The sequence below is a fragment of the Coenobita brevimanus genome, chromosome 27 (assembly GCF_032717465.1).
Source record: "Coenobita brevimanus isolate Jiangsu-jjx chromosome 27, ASM3271746v2, whole genome shotgun sequence".
NCBI classification, from domain to species: Eukaryota; Metazoa; Arthropoda; class Malacostraca; order Decapoda; family Coenobitidae; genus Coenobita; species Coenobita brevimanus.
Genome location: NC_136980.1, coordinates 5,528,340 through 5,541,920, shown reverse-complemented (window position 1 = coordinate 5,541,920; position 13,581 = coordinate 5,528,340). Strand labels below are relative to the sequence as shown.

General features: G+C 39.9%; 1 protein-coding gene across 1 annotated transcript; it reads right to left on the bottom strand.

Annotated features, from left to right (window-relative positions):
* Positions 1–310: 310 nt before the first annotated feature.
* LOC145394360 (uncharacterized) lies at positions 311–13,331 on the bottom strand. Its single transcript, XM_080268234.1, has 6 exons — positions 12,976–13,331; positions 11,976–12,045; positions 8,672–8,676; positions 4,905–5,010; positions 3,374–3,570; positions 311–860 (listed from the first exon to the last, which is right to left on the bottom strand). The coding sequence occupies exons 1-6, from the start codon at positions 13,329–13,331 to the stop codon at positions 311–313; spliced, it is 1,284 nt and encodes a 427-aa protein (XP_080124360.1).
* Positions 13,332–13,581: the final 250 nt, after the last annotated feature.

Genomic DNA, 13,581 nt, shown 5'->3' with positions numbered 1-13,581 from the left:
TCTACCACAGTTTATCGGCCATCCATATTATGGCCCCATTTGAGGCCATGCTATCATAGTCCATAACATACTATAACACCTTTGCCATAACTGTAGACTTTTACACTTATCCTCACTTCCACGGATGAACTGAGGTGTTATAATCTGGTAGACCTTTAACACACACACCCTCACTCGCATGACAGAACTGAAGCATTATAAATCTCGCAGACCTTTACACATGCATTCCCACTTCCACAGATGAACCATGGTGTTATTAATCCAGCAGACCATCACACATGCATTCTCACTGCGCAGATGAACTGGGGTGTTATAAGTCCATGTCATCCGAGTCTGGGAGGTCAGGGAGACTAAGGAAAGGGTCGGGTGCTGGCTGCAGGGGCTGGGGAGGCGGGGGAGGGGGCGGTTCCACGGCATTAAGGTCAATGAGGGCTGTGTTGTTATTCTCCTCCAGCCACATGAAGTTCGGCACAGCCCCATTGTTGTTGTTGTTGAACTCCATGCGCTCCGAGAGGTCGTCGTCTACCATGGGGTCTGGGAGGGGGCTGGCTGGGCGACGCGGAGGTGGTATGAATCCACCTCTAGCCCCTGATGATGTGGACGGGAGAGAGAGCAGTTCCTCACTTATGTCCGAGAGAACAGACGAAGATGACGACAAACCAGATGCTCCACCCAGGAAGCCCGGAGGCGGAGGGGTGGAGGAGACGGAGATTCCTGAATCTGGGGAGCTTGAGGTGGAGGACGGGGCGGAGGACTGGGACTGGGACTGGGGGTCGGATATGACTGGAGGTGGTGACAAGACATGCTGGAGGGGGTTGCCAGGGGGTTGCCACAACACCACTTCCATGCTGGGCTTCCTCCTGTGACAACCACAAAAATAAATATATAAATACAAACACAAAGTACATAAATACAAATATAAATACATAAGTAAAAAAATAAATACATAAATATACTGATAAATACAAGCTTACTCATCATCATGATCATATCACAATCCTAAATCCTTAAAAAAAAAAAAAAAAAAGGATGGAGGGGGGGTGACAGGCAAATATCTGATTTAGTAAAGTTCCTAAATAAGCAGATATATATATATATATATATATATATATATATATATATATATATATATATATATATATATATATATATATATATATATATATATATATATATATATATATATATATATATATATATATATATATATATATATATATATATATATATATATATATATATATATATATATATATATATATATATATATATATATATATATATATATATATATATATATATATATATATATATATATATATATATATATATATATATATATATATATATATATATATATATATATATATATATATATATATATATATATATATATATATATATATATATATATATATATATATATATATATATATATATATATATATATATATATATATATATATATATATATATATATACAGTGTATATATATATATATATATATTGCCAGACGCCTCAATCCCGTTTGGGATGGCCACAAACAAATCGCCTCCAAGGCGACCTGTCCCCCGCCATTTCACTGCCCTGCTCCCAACTCACACCCCCCTCTCTCATATATATATATATATATATATATATATATATATATATATATATTATACACAAAGATATAATGATAATTAAAGGTCTTATCATCATGTTACTATAAAAATAAATGGGAATATGCTAATATCTGAAGCAGGGTAGGAGGAACTTGCCATTTTGGAGGCAGCTGCTTTAATATGCAAGCATTTCAACCTAAGTTCACAAAAATTCCCCCACTCTCAAAGACAGGAGGAAAGAAAGAAAGGAAGAAGTATTAGGAATTATCTGCTGCACATTATGATGGATGGTAAGTGTGATATTACAGTGAATGGAGAGAGACTGGACTTGGTGAGAGAGTTTAAATACCTGGGTACAGTGATAGAAAAGAGAGAAAAATGCGCAAAAGTAGTGGAAAATAGACACAAAGAAGGAAAGTAGCTGGTGCTATGAAGGCCTTGATATGAAACAGAGGCTTAAGTGTTGCAGCTGCATAAGGCTTACACAGAGGAGTGTTAATGACAACTTTAACATATGGATGTGAGACTAAGGTGTGGCATGAAAATGAAAAGTCGACTGAGAGCTGTGAAAATGGGACTGCTGAGGAATGTATGTGAGGTACAGAGAGTGGATAGGATATGAAATAATGTGATTTGTGAAAGATGTGGAGTGAGGAAGTCTGTGGACACCAGAATTGAAGAGAGTGTACTGAGATGATATGGTCATCTGGAGAATGGATAACAACAGAGTGGTGAAAAAGGTATATCTGAGTGAATCTGAAGGAGGGAGGAAGTAAGGTAGGCCAAGAAGGTGGAGGGATATGGTGGATGAGTGTGTGAGGAAGAGAAGTATGGAAGTCGGTGAGGCTAGGGAACCGACAAATCGAGCTGGCTGGATGAATGTTGTGAGAAGTGCACGATCATGGATTTGGTACCCTTTTTTTAACGTGATGGCATCCGGACTGACTCTATTGGATACGTTTATGTGAAGCTACAGAATGTGATGAAAGTTTTTGACGTATCAGATACAGCCAGGATTCCGGGGGCTTGGATGATGAGTGAATGGAAGCGTGACCCATTGGACTGGGCAAACTTAGGCTGCCTGGACGCTGCTACTCCTCACCCTGTCCTGGGGTGGGAAAGGAGGTCTGGATGATGATGATGATGATATTATGATGACAGCTGATAATTCTAATGCCAAGTTCATGCTCTAAGTTTACTTCTTTTTTTGGGGGAGGGGTTCTTTTTCGTAAGACTGTGTCCAAATAAATGCACACATAATGGAGCAGCTGCAATGAAAATGGTAAATTTACATTAATCATCACCATCATCATTATCATCCAGACCTCTTTTCCAACCTAAGAATGGGGTGAGGTAGGACCCTGAGAGTAAGCAAAAACCTGACAGAATGAGAACTAACCAAAGTCTGCCAAAAATGAAAGGGCCACAGTTTCATTCATTAACCATTCCATACCTCAGAATCCTGACATCACACCATAGGTATGCATACACATCCAAATTTATGCACTTCACACCATCCATCAACTAGAAAAAAACAAAACCATCCATCCAACATCCTACCCTAATTTGTTCCACAGAAATAGGAGTGCAGGGACCCAGGTCTAGGATACTCAGTACTGACATTTAAGGCAAGGGTGACCAGCCTCATTCATCCCCGAGTGGCATCGTGTAAGCAATAAACCCTAACCACCCCTCACACAGAAATTATTACAGGATCCACCCAACTGGTGCACCATAACCTACTGGACCACCGGACTACAACCACTTACAGTTTGTTGAGGAGTGACGATGGCAGAGCAGACTCCTCAGATACCATGGCCTCCTTCACCTCCTTGGACAACACCACCCTGGCCCCCCACTCACCCAACCCCCTGCCCTCCCCGCCCAGACCCTCATCACCACCACTCTCGCTGGAGCTGCCATCATCGTCATCATCCACATCAGACAGGGAGACCACAGGTGTTGGCTGACTCTGAAAGAAGATAATAACATATAGTAGTTCATCTGTCCTGTTACACCTGTAGTAACAAATAATGGTCTATCTATTTGGTAATTTAAATAAAGCTGCATGCCTTTAATCACAGAAGGGGGTGCCAATAAATGAAGAATGGTCCCATACATATTGTCATAATACCTGATTTACAACACCTAGAAATATAAGGAACATTATATAAAAGAATGCAAAAAGCACATGCTTTGCAGTACCAGTAGTTAACAAAATGTGCTACATTAAGAAACAAAATTTGAAAAGATAACAACATAACAATTTTAGTAACATGATCAATACGAATGAAGAAGTGAAGGAATGTTGTGGGGTGGAAGTGGATGTGGTTGAGAAGATTAGGAGAAATACACTCCGGTGGTTTGGACATGTGGAGAGAATGGAGAATGAATGACTCACTAAGAGGGTGTATGGGTGTATGTCGGTGAGATGGAGGGAGGGAGAGGGAGGGGAAGACCGAGGATGAGGTGAAGGGATGGAGCTGAAAGGTATATGAGGGAGGGGAGAGTGAATTGAGGGGAGGGTAGGCAAATGGTGGGTGACAGAGCAACTTGGAGGTTTTTTGTCTGCGACCACCATTCGTGGGATTAGGGTGTCGGGCTATAGATAGATAGATAGATAGATCAATACAGTAGGTTGAATTCATGCATAACGTCACCCTCATAAAGAAACTCCCTAAGTAATTTTTTCTACCTTTTGGGAAATAAAAAAAAACCTGTCTCATTTTCTTAATTTTCAATGACTTAGGCAGAAACTTGAGGTGCATTTTCGACAACTCACACCCTTGACCTGGCAAAAGCAGCTATACCAATAGGTGCGCCACGTGATGAAGAACAGATGTAGGCAAAAATCCAGAAATCGCCAAAAGCAGTTTCTTTATGAGGGTGACGATAATCTACCTATGACAAATTCCTTACTCCATACTGAAACATGATTATCAAGTACTGTGTGTGTGTGTGTGTGTGTGTGTGTGTGTGTGTGTGTGTGTGTGTGTGTGTGTGTGTGTGTACAAAGCAAAACCATAAAGAGCAAAGTGTATAAAAATAACTAATAAAGACTAAAAAGCTGTAACACAGAAGGTGATCCTAACTGCGTTTGATGGCGAGCACAACAATGGAACCATGTGACTAACTGACCTCATACCAACAGGGGCCTAAAACCATTCTCTAAGATATGTCTTTTTTGTTATAATCCTTCATCATCTTGACCTGTTTTCCCAGCCAATAAGGAGCTAAATGTACCATACAAAAATTCTCCATGACACATGGAATAATGTTTGTTATTACCCACAAACTTACCTTCTTCTTGCCAAGCCTGTGATTGTAGTATGTTTCTGAAAGGTGGAGGGAGTTTAGGTGGGCAGCCATTCTCTCCTCTGTGATATGTTGCTTGGCTGCTGGCTTACTGTGGAAGGGGAAGGGGAGATTCAGTCAAACTTACACTGCACACTAGATATATTTAGACCAACTGTTCTTTCAAGTGTTCGAGAAGCACTATTACAAGTGGCTGGCTCTGTTACTTGATTACATAAATGTTCATCAACTCCCTCCTTAATCCAATCTCCCTGAAAGAAGGAAGGTGGACTACTGGGGGGCAACTTCAATCTGCAGTTCACTGCATTCACATTCAGGTGAGCCTAAGGTTGTCTGTGCTGATCTTTAAAGCTCTTCACTCTAGGGACATACTGTTTTTATTACTATACATTACACCATTATTACATAATAACCATATTCAGTGATCCCAAGGTTATACATTACACTCTGTTATATGATAACCCAGCAGAGATCCCATGGTTATTGAGTATAATTGGTACCATACCTAGGGCCTGATAATGAAATTGTATGATACTGAAAGCACAGACTTTATGGGAATCCTAACAGGTATGGGGCACCCCACTAGCAATCCCAAATTTTCCCTTTAATGACAGTATCAACTCACTAAATACATACATATTGTTATGGTACCACAAACATACATAGGTATGGTCAGGTTAATAGAAAATGATGAAAAGAGTACAATAAGGAAAAAATACACATCACACAAAGACTTAAGATAGGCTTGAGGAAAAGGGTTCTGAGGCTAGGGGGTGCAGAGTTGGTGGTCTCCACACCTGGGATTAACTCTTTGAGTGGGACTTCATCTCTGCATCCCTCAAAGACATCAGATACCACATATTTTGCACTACCATCATTGCCAGAAACCAGCTCAGGTGCATGATAATGTTTTTAAGCTTAAAAATAAGTGATAATGGCAGGACTGCAGATTTTCATCTAGCAGTGATAACAAAAACTACTACAGTCAAGTGTACAATAACCACAGGATCACAGTATGAGCTAATACGCTCATACTGTACAATCAGTGACAATTTAGGTCCTTTTTTTTTTTTTTTTTTTTTTAAATAAATATGATGAATATAATGCCCCATTCCTTGCTACATGATCATTTTTCTTGCTAGTACAATCACTTCAGTACTTCATCCATCCATCCATCATCCAATCCTATGCCGCCCCTTGAGGAGCGTAGGAGCCCAGGGCTAGGCAAACTGGTCCTGACATTTAAGATGAGAGTGGACTTCAGTACTAAATTAATTATATAATCGGTTTTCAAAAATGCATCTCTATTATAAAATGTGAGGCTGCTGTTTTATTGCCATGATTTTATTCAGGATAGGAGGACTTTTTTAACTGCAGGGTTAAGAAATAGCCTTCATTAGCCCCTTCACTACTAGGATCGTCTCCAAAGCTGAATAAAATCGTCTGGTGGTGGGAAGTGTGTCATCATCATCATCCAATCCTAAGTTACCCCATGAGGAGTGCAAGAGTCTGGGGCTAGGCAAGTTGGTCCTGACATTTAAGATGAAAGTGACCAGCCTCACTCATCCCTGAGTAGCATTACATGAGCAATAAACCGCAACCACCCCTCGGATATACCGTATTTCGCGGCATGTAAGACGCAGCATTGTGAAAGACGCACCCTAATTCTGGCAGGGCAGTTCTGTGAAAAAAAAGTTTGCCCCAACCAAGACTGCAGTAAGGTTTCATGATAAGAGCCATTACCACACAGATACACACTCACCTTTCAGAATCTATTCATTACTGATCATCAGCCTTTGGTTTCTTTTTTTTATATACAAAGAATGGTACAGGAAAAGAAAACAATGCCCCTTCTTGACAAAACGTGACTGATATGAGCCACTATCACTTAGATACACACTCACCTTTCAGAATCTATTCAGTACTGCTCATCATCCTTTAGTTTCTTCTTTTATGTACAAAGAATGATACAGGAAAAGAGAAAACAAAACCCCATCTTAACAAAACGTGACTTCAAACCACGAGGCCATCTCAACTTTGTTGATAAATATGTATCAGTAAACTGATATAAACTCTGTTTTTAATATTTTATGAATTTAAAACCACCAATGAAGTCAACAGACTCTATTCTTTCATTCACTGACGAAAACATAAAATACAATGAATGTTCACATCAGTTCATTTATCCTAAAAGAACCCCGTCATATTCTACACCTGTTACGGAATTTCCTCACATTGCCTTGACTCAAGCACAATATCAGACGACTACCATCATTAAACATGCACTCTAACTAACCTGTAATTACCTCCACAAATAATATAAAAAGGTAGCACTTGTAAATACACAAATTACAATGTTTTACAACCAAAGTTCAATATAGCAAGGCTGCTTGGGAACAGGATAGACAGCTGTTTTTACTCTCTTCTCTCAGTATCACTCCTTCACTGTCAGCTATGTTTGCTTGCAGCATCAACAATTAAAAATGCATGCTTCACTGATCATAATTTACTATAAACATTCATTTCAAAACATACTGACTATGGTGAAAACATCCATTGTTACACCTTAGTAACACTCCTGCCTCCCAGTCGCTAGACAGCAGTCTCTACCCCTTCCTCTCAGTATCACTTCCTCACTGTCAGCGATGTTTCCCTTGCAGCATCAACAGTTAAAAATACGTTCTTCACTGATCACAATTTACTAAAAACAGACATTCATCTCAAAACATGTCGAGAATGGTGAAACTATCTCTTAGCAACACTGCTGCATCCCAAGTGCTAGACAACTGTCTCAACCCTCTTCTCCCAGTATCACTCCCTTACTGTCAGCTGTTTTCCTTGCAGCATCAACAATTAAAAATGCATATTTCTCTTACCAGAATTTGCTAAAAACAGACATCCATCTCAAAACATTCGAGTACTGTGAAAACATCCATTTTTGGTCTTAACACTGCTGCCTCCTAGTCGCTATGGTAAACACGCACACACATGTACACACCACATGCAACATTCGCTCGCCTCTGAAACATTTACATCAGTCCGTTTTGGAGTACCCAGTGGCTTTATTATATGACAAAAACATCAAAATGTATTTGGTTGTTCAATATAAATATCATCACTTAAGAACATGAAACATCTCAAACAATTTATTCATCCAAACATCGTCAGTGCAAGACTAAAGGTGTACAGCACCATTGATCCTAAATTTTCCATGGTTGCATCTGTCATGATCACCTAAAACCTATATTCACTTCATATTACTGACATGGTGAAAATTTCACTCGTCTTCAAACCCTGAGAATTCATCACTACTTCCCCCAAGGCCTGAAGCATCACTGGAAGTCATCACCTCAGTCATCATCACTGTTTCACTGTCACTCTCATACAGTAAATGGTCCTCAGTACCATCCATTGAATTGCTTATACCACACTTCATACGACTTTAACTTGGCAATCGTTTTAACTGAGCACAGGCGATATTCAGACTTGGGGCATTTGATACAGCCCACATTAACCTCCTCAGTACATGTTTCCTGAACTGAATAAAATCATATGGCGAGCATGAATAAACTACCCTATAAAATACATTGCTGGGCTGAAGGGATTATAATAAGCGGATTATCAGTTCCCTAGCCTGACTCTTCCCACTTCTACTTCCTTAACTACACCCACACCAAACTCTCACCTACACCTTAGGATTCTGGTCGTTTCGGCCGTAACGTCCAAAATGGCAAACGATTTTACAACCTAACCTAACCTAACAAATTTGGACGTTACGGCCTAAATGATCCCCATTGCCGATCATGAGAGCTTTGCTTAGGCAGCAGAGATGCAGAGAGTGAACGTTGTCAATCATTCTGATCGCTTCGTCTGCTAAGAATACAGCAGAAATGGCGGACGCTGAAATGAATGACCGTCAGGCACTGCTATTTCACATATTGCATCTGTTATGCTACTCAGTGAAGTTTACCCTATTTTCATAACAAAATACTGTAATTGGGTGTGCCCTGAGTTCCATAGACATTGCTAAAGTACTTCACTTGGCTGAAAAAGTGAAGCTGTAACTTCAGGCAGTACTGTTTAACATTACAGCTGTTTTTCCTGTTTTTCGCTATTGGTATAATAAGACTGTTCACTTCTATGATACTCTTGTCAGGCATGAAACAAAATGTCACTAAGAGAAGCCAACCATATGAGGGTGACTGAATTTCCATATGCGACAAAAATCAATTCTGATGACTTGTCAGGTTCGCTTGCCAGCATCTCTCCAGTATGACTGCTTTGCTAGTTAGTAAGTGGATGGCAAGCAAAGTGGTTATGATTGCCTTTCAGAAGGTTAGCAGATAGTTCACCAGTGAGCACGTTAGCTTGCTACAGTAGGGTGTACGCTAGACACTAAACTGCTAATTTGCTAAACCGCTAAACCCCTTGACGGTATTGGCCAGTTGAGCTGAAAACAATCCCGTGAATGCTTTGTGTTCTTGAACTTGCATGTTTTAATATCTGCTGCATATATACACTCACAAAATGTCACAAAAGTAACTGACCTAATTAGGGTTACTGAATTTCCATATGTGACGAAAGTCTGTTTTGATGACTTGGCAGTTTCACTAGCCAGCATCTCTCCAGCATGATTGCTAGTTAGTGAATGGATGTCAAGCAAAGTGGTCATGATTGCCTTTCAGAAGGTTAGCAGACAGTTCACCAGTGAGCACGTTAGCTTGCTAGAGTAGGGTGTATGCTAGACACTAAACTGTTAATTTGCTAAACCGCTAAACCCCTTGACGGTATTGGCCAGTTGACCTGAAAACAAACCGTGAATGCTTTGTGTTCTTGAACTTGCGTGTTTTAATATCTGCTGCATATATACACTCACAAACTGTCACAAAAGTAACTGACCTAATTAGGGTTACTGAATTTCCATACGTGACGAAAGTCTGTTTTGATGACTTGGCAGTTACACTAGCCAGCATCTCTCCAGTATGATTGCTTTGCTAGTTAGTGAATGGATGTCAAGCAAAGTGGTCATGATTGCCTTTCAGAAGGTTAGCAGACAGTTCACCAGTGATCATGTACGTTAGCTTGCTGGAATAGTGCGGATGCTAAACTGTTAAATTGCTAAACCGCTAAATATCTTCACAATGTTAGCCAGTTGAGCTGTAAACAAACCCGCGAAGGTTTTATGTGTTTCTGATCTCGTGTGTTTCTTAAATCTGCTGCATATACACAGTAGTGTATATTATTTTTTAAAATAAAATCAAGTCTGCATACTGTAGAAAACACCTGTGGTTGCTAAGCAGTGAGATGATCATCTTTATAAGAGTTTCTTCTCGGTGGAGCCTAACTAACCTGCCTTAGTCTAACGTGCAGGACGCATGGGGATATTTTAAGGTAACTTTGAGACAAAAAAGTGCGTCTTACATGCCGCGAAATACGATAAACCTTCACCGGCTCAATCTGATTGGAGCGTTGTAATTACCCACTAAACCAACAGGTGCCATAATTTAGTTATATGGTTACCACCCAGCATAGTAAATGGTTTCCTGGTGTACAGGAAACCATTTGGCTTGTCACTCATTGTAGAGTCACCCACAGGCAGAAGGAAGAGGAAAGAATGAAGGAAAGAAAGACAGAGGAGGAAGAGTATGGTCACCTGTAGGCAGAAGGACGAGGAAAGAATGAAGGAAAGAAAGACACGAGAGGATGGAAGGAAAGAAAAAAACACAAAATACATCACTGGTTTTGAAAACATAAACCCATTCAGTCCAATGGTGCCCTCTTTTTAGTTCATCCTTGCCATCTATAGGCCATTTTATTCAGCTTAGGAGATTTTGTAAAACTTGAGTGGTAGGAAGAATAGGAAAAGAATATACATCATTACATTCAAGGGGTTAAACTGCCTCAAAGCTGTGTCAAAAGTGTAAGATCTTGCTAAACATGTCAATAACAATAAACTGTCTTGAAGCTGTGTCAAATGCTAAAAATCTTGTTAAAAATGTCAGTAACAATAAACTGTCTTGAAGCTGTGCCAAAAGCTACAAAATCTTGCTAAAAGTGTCAGTAATAAACTGTCACAAAGCTAGAAATCTCGTTAAATGTGTCAATAGTAATAAATTGTCTCAAAGCTGTCAAAAGCTAAAAATCTTGCTAAACTTATCAATAATAATAATCAAAATGGGCCTCTCCATGGCTAGGGTATGGTAATCCAAATAATCTAAACCACAGAGGACTACCCTACATCCCCGGCGCATTTAATTGAAGAATAAACCTCTGGCCACCTCTTGGATTTGAGCTGTGGGCAAGTCCAATGATTCGTTAGGGATGGATTCCAAAATACCATAACCTTTCTCATACACTGTAATTTTACTGTGCTCACTTTAATGAGGTGTAAATTTGCCATCTCTCAATGTTGTGCTGAAATAATAGATTAACACTACAATATGGTGCTAGTCATGATGAACTTCTACTGAAAGGATGTCAAGCCCTAGTACTGTCTATTCTACCACTGAGCTACAGGAAATAAGCTGAAAAAAGGGCAAAAATCTCCAGTTAATATGTACAGACTACAGAAATGTAAACAGTAATGGGTGATTTGGCAGATCAGTTTTATAGGCAACAGTGAACCTTCAATGGACAAATTTTCTGAAATACAGTACTGTACTGTGTAAGTGGACTTAACTGCAAAAGAACTTGGGAGAATTATCTTACCAGCTTTATAGGTGGCAGTGGAATTCTGAGAGACAATTTTCTCTACTAGGAAATATATATGGACTTTGATGCAAACAAGAAGAGTAGATTGCTATATAAATGAATGGATAGATGAATGAAAAAATGGGAGGGGAGGGATTGTAGTAAGGATTAATTGCACTACTACCCAAGACTTAACTATCAACACACCAAGTCATCACTTTTTTAAACTTATTACATTCTTAATATATTTACTCACACTGCCTCTGGCTCACTCTTATGCTTGCACTTATAATTAAAGGAGATTTTTTATTTTTCTAACACCTCGTTTCTTTAGCAAGAGAAATCTTTATCACAATTTACTCACACTTCCTCTGGCTCATCCTCCTGCTTGCGCTTATAAACAAAGGGGATGCCGTTGAGAGTCGACCCAGCCATCCTGCAACAACAATAAACAGGTAGTAATATAAAATGCATGAGGGTAAGTGTGGCAACTTTTCTACTCCTGTGACAGACTTATTGGTTACATTTTAAAATCCATCCATCCATCCATCATCCAATCCTACGTTGACCCATGAGGAGCGTAGGAGCCCGGGGCTAGGCCGTTGGTCCTGACATTTAAGATGAGAGTGACCAACTTCACTCATCCTTGAGTGGCATTACGTGAGCAATAAACCCCAACCTAACATTCAATAAATCTCTGAATGCTCTTCACCTCAGACACTTTCCTGGTTATGTGAAGGTTCTATTATGGAAGGATCTGCATCTCCATAAATAATTCATCCATTATATTTTATCCTTTATCAATTCCTTTGCCTCCCTATACTTCCACACCTCACTTTGGCACACTTTCAAGTAACATACTCAGCCATTTTCTTGGTATTTTGTGCCACCTTTCATTCACTCAGTTTGATTGTACCATTGAAACTTACTCTTATCAACTCTCCAATGACATACTTCCTTACAAGAACAAGCAAGAGAAAAGTGCATAAGCATTAATAAGAAAACTATGAATAAAGCCAAAGCCAAAAATCATTACTGCTGAACCTAACACTGCACTATATGGGTGCACATGAGTTGAAATTTGTAGCTCTAGTATCTTCAAATGATTAATAATTTGTGTGTTTTCACCTGACAAAGATCCAAAATACTTCTTAGTTCAGTTGATGGTCAAGTGTAGTTAGACTGGAAGACAAATTTGACTAGTAACCATGGAGACTCATTCCAAACTCAAAGCATTGGTTCACTGAAGTTCATGCAACCATGACTTAATATTCAGCTTGTAGGAATTGCCCACTTCTCTCAGATGGAAACAAATTGATTATATTACTGGGGGAAAAAAAAAAAAAAAAAAAAAATATCATCCTACCTAATATTGCATCCCATGGGTGCACGCGAGTTGAAATACGTGGCGCTGGGCATCTGTGGGATCCCCATAGTGGAGGCGATGGTGTTGGGGCATACAACAGGTGGTGGTGTGGGCAGGGGTGGAGTGGCAAACCCCCCGATACCCCACGTACTGGCTAACGACGGGCGGGACACAGGTGGGTACGTGACTGAGGCAGATGACGATGTTGCAGGAATCTGGAGGCCGAGGTAGGTGGGGGCTGTGGGTTGTGGGGGCAGGAGGCCTGGGGTGGTGTCAAGGGGGCTGGTGGAGGGGCTGGTGTGGCCCGTCAAACCTGTGCTGCCCCCCATGGCCCCCCACACCTCAGACAAGTTCATGGTACGATACACCAAACCTGTGGGGTGATATCAGCCACATAAGAGGGAATGCACACCAAATTTCAACCTTGATTAAGATTAGGTACATTTAATTCAACAGTTTTTGTCATTTCTCGACCAAATTGTTTTTTCTTGTTCTCTCAACCCTACCTCACCCTTCTTTAAGTGGGAAGAGGTTTGGGTGATGATGATGACAAAACAGGACCTACAAAACAGTGGCATCTACTTTATTCTATGTTCTTGCTCTTTT

What these genes read in the sequence shown, in the direction of transcription:
- LOC145394360 (XM_080268234.1), bottom strand. Translation starts at nt 13,331, where the DNA reads ATGAACTTGTCTGAGGTGTGGGGGGCCATGGGGGGCAGCACAGGTTTG. An exon ending in CCCATGGGATGCAATATTAG is followed by an intron (nt 12,046 to 12,975) that starts GTAGGATGATAT and finishes TTGTTGTTGCAG; the next exon opens with GATGGCTGGGTCGACTCTCA. An exon ending in ACAGGCTTGGCAAGAAGAAG is followed by an intron (nt 3,571 to 4,904) that starts GTAAGTTTGTGG and finishes TTTCAGAGTCAG; the next exon opens with CCAACACCTGTGGTCTCCCT.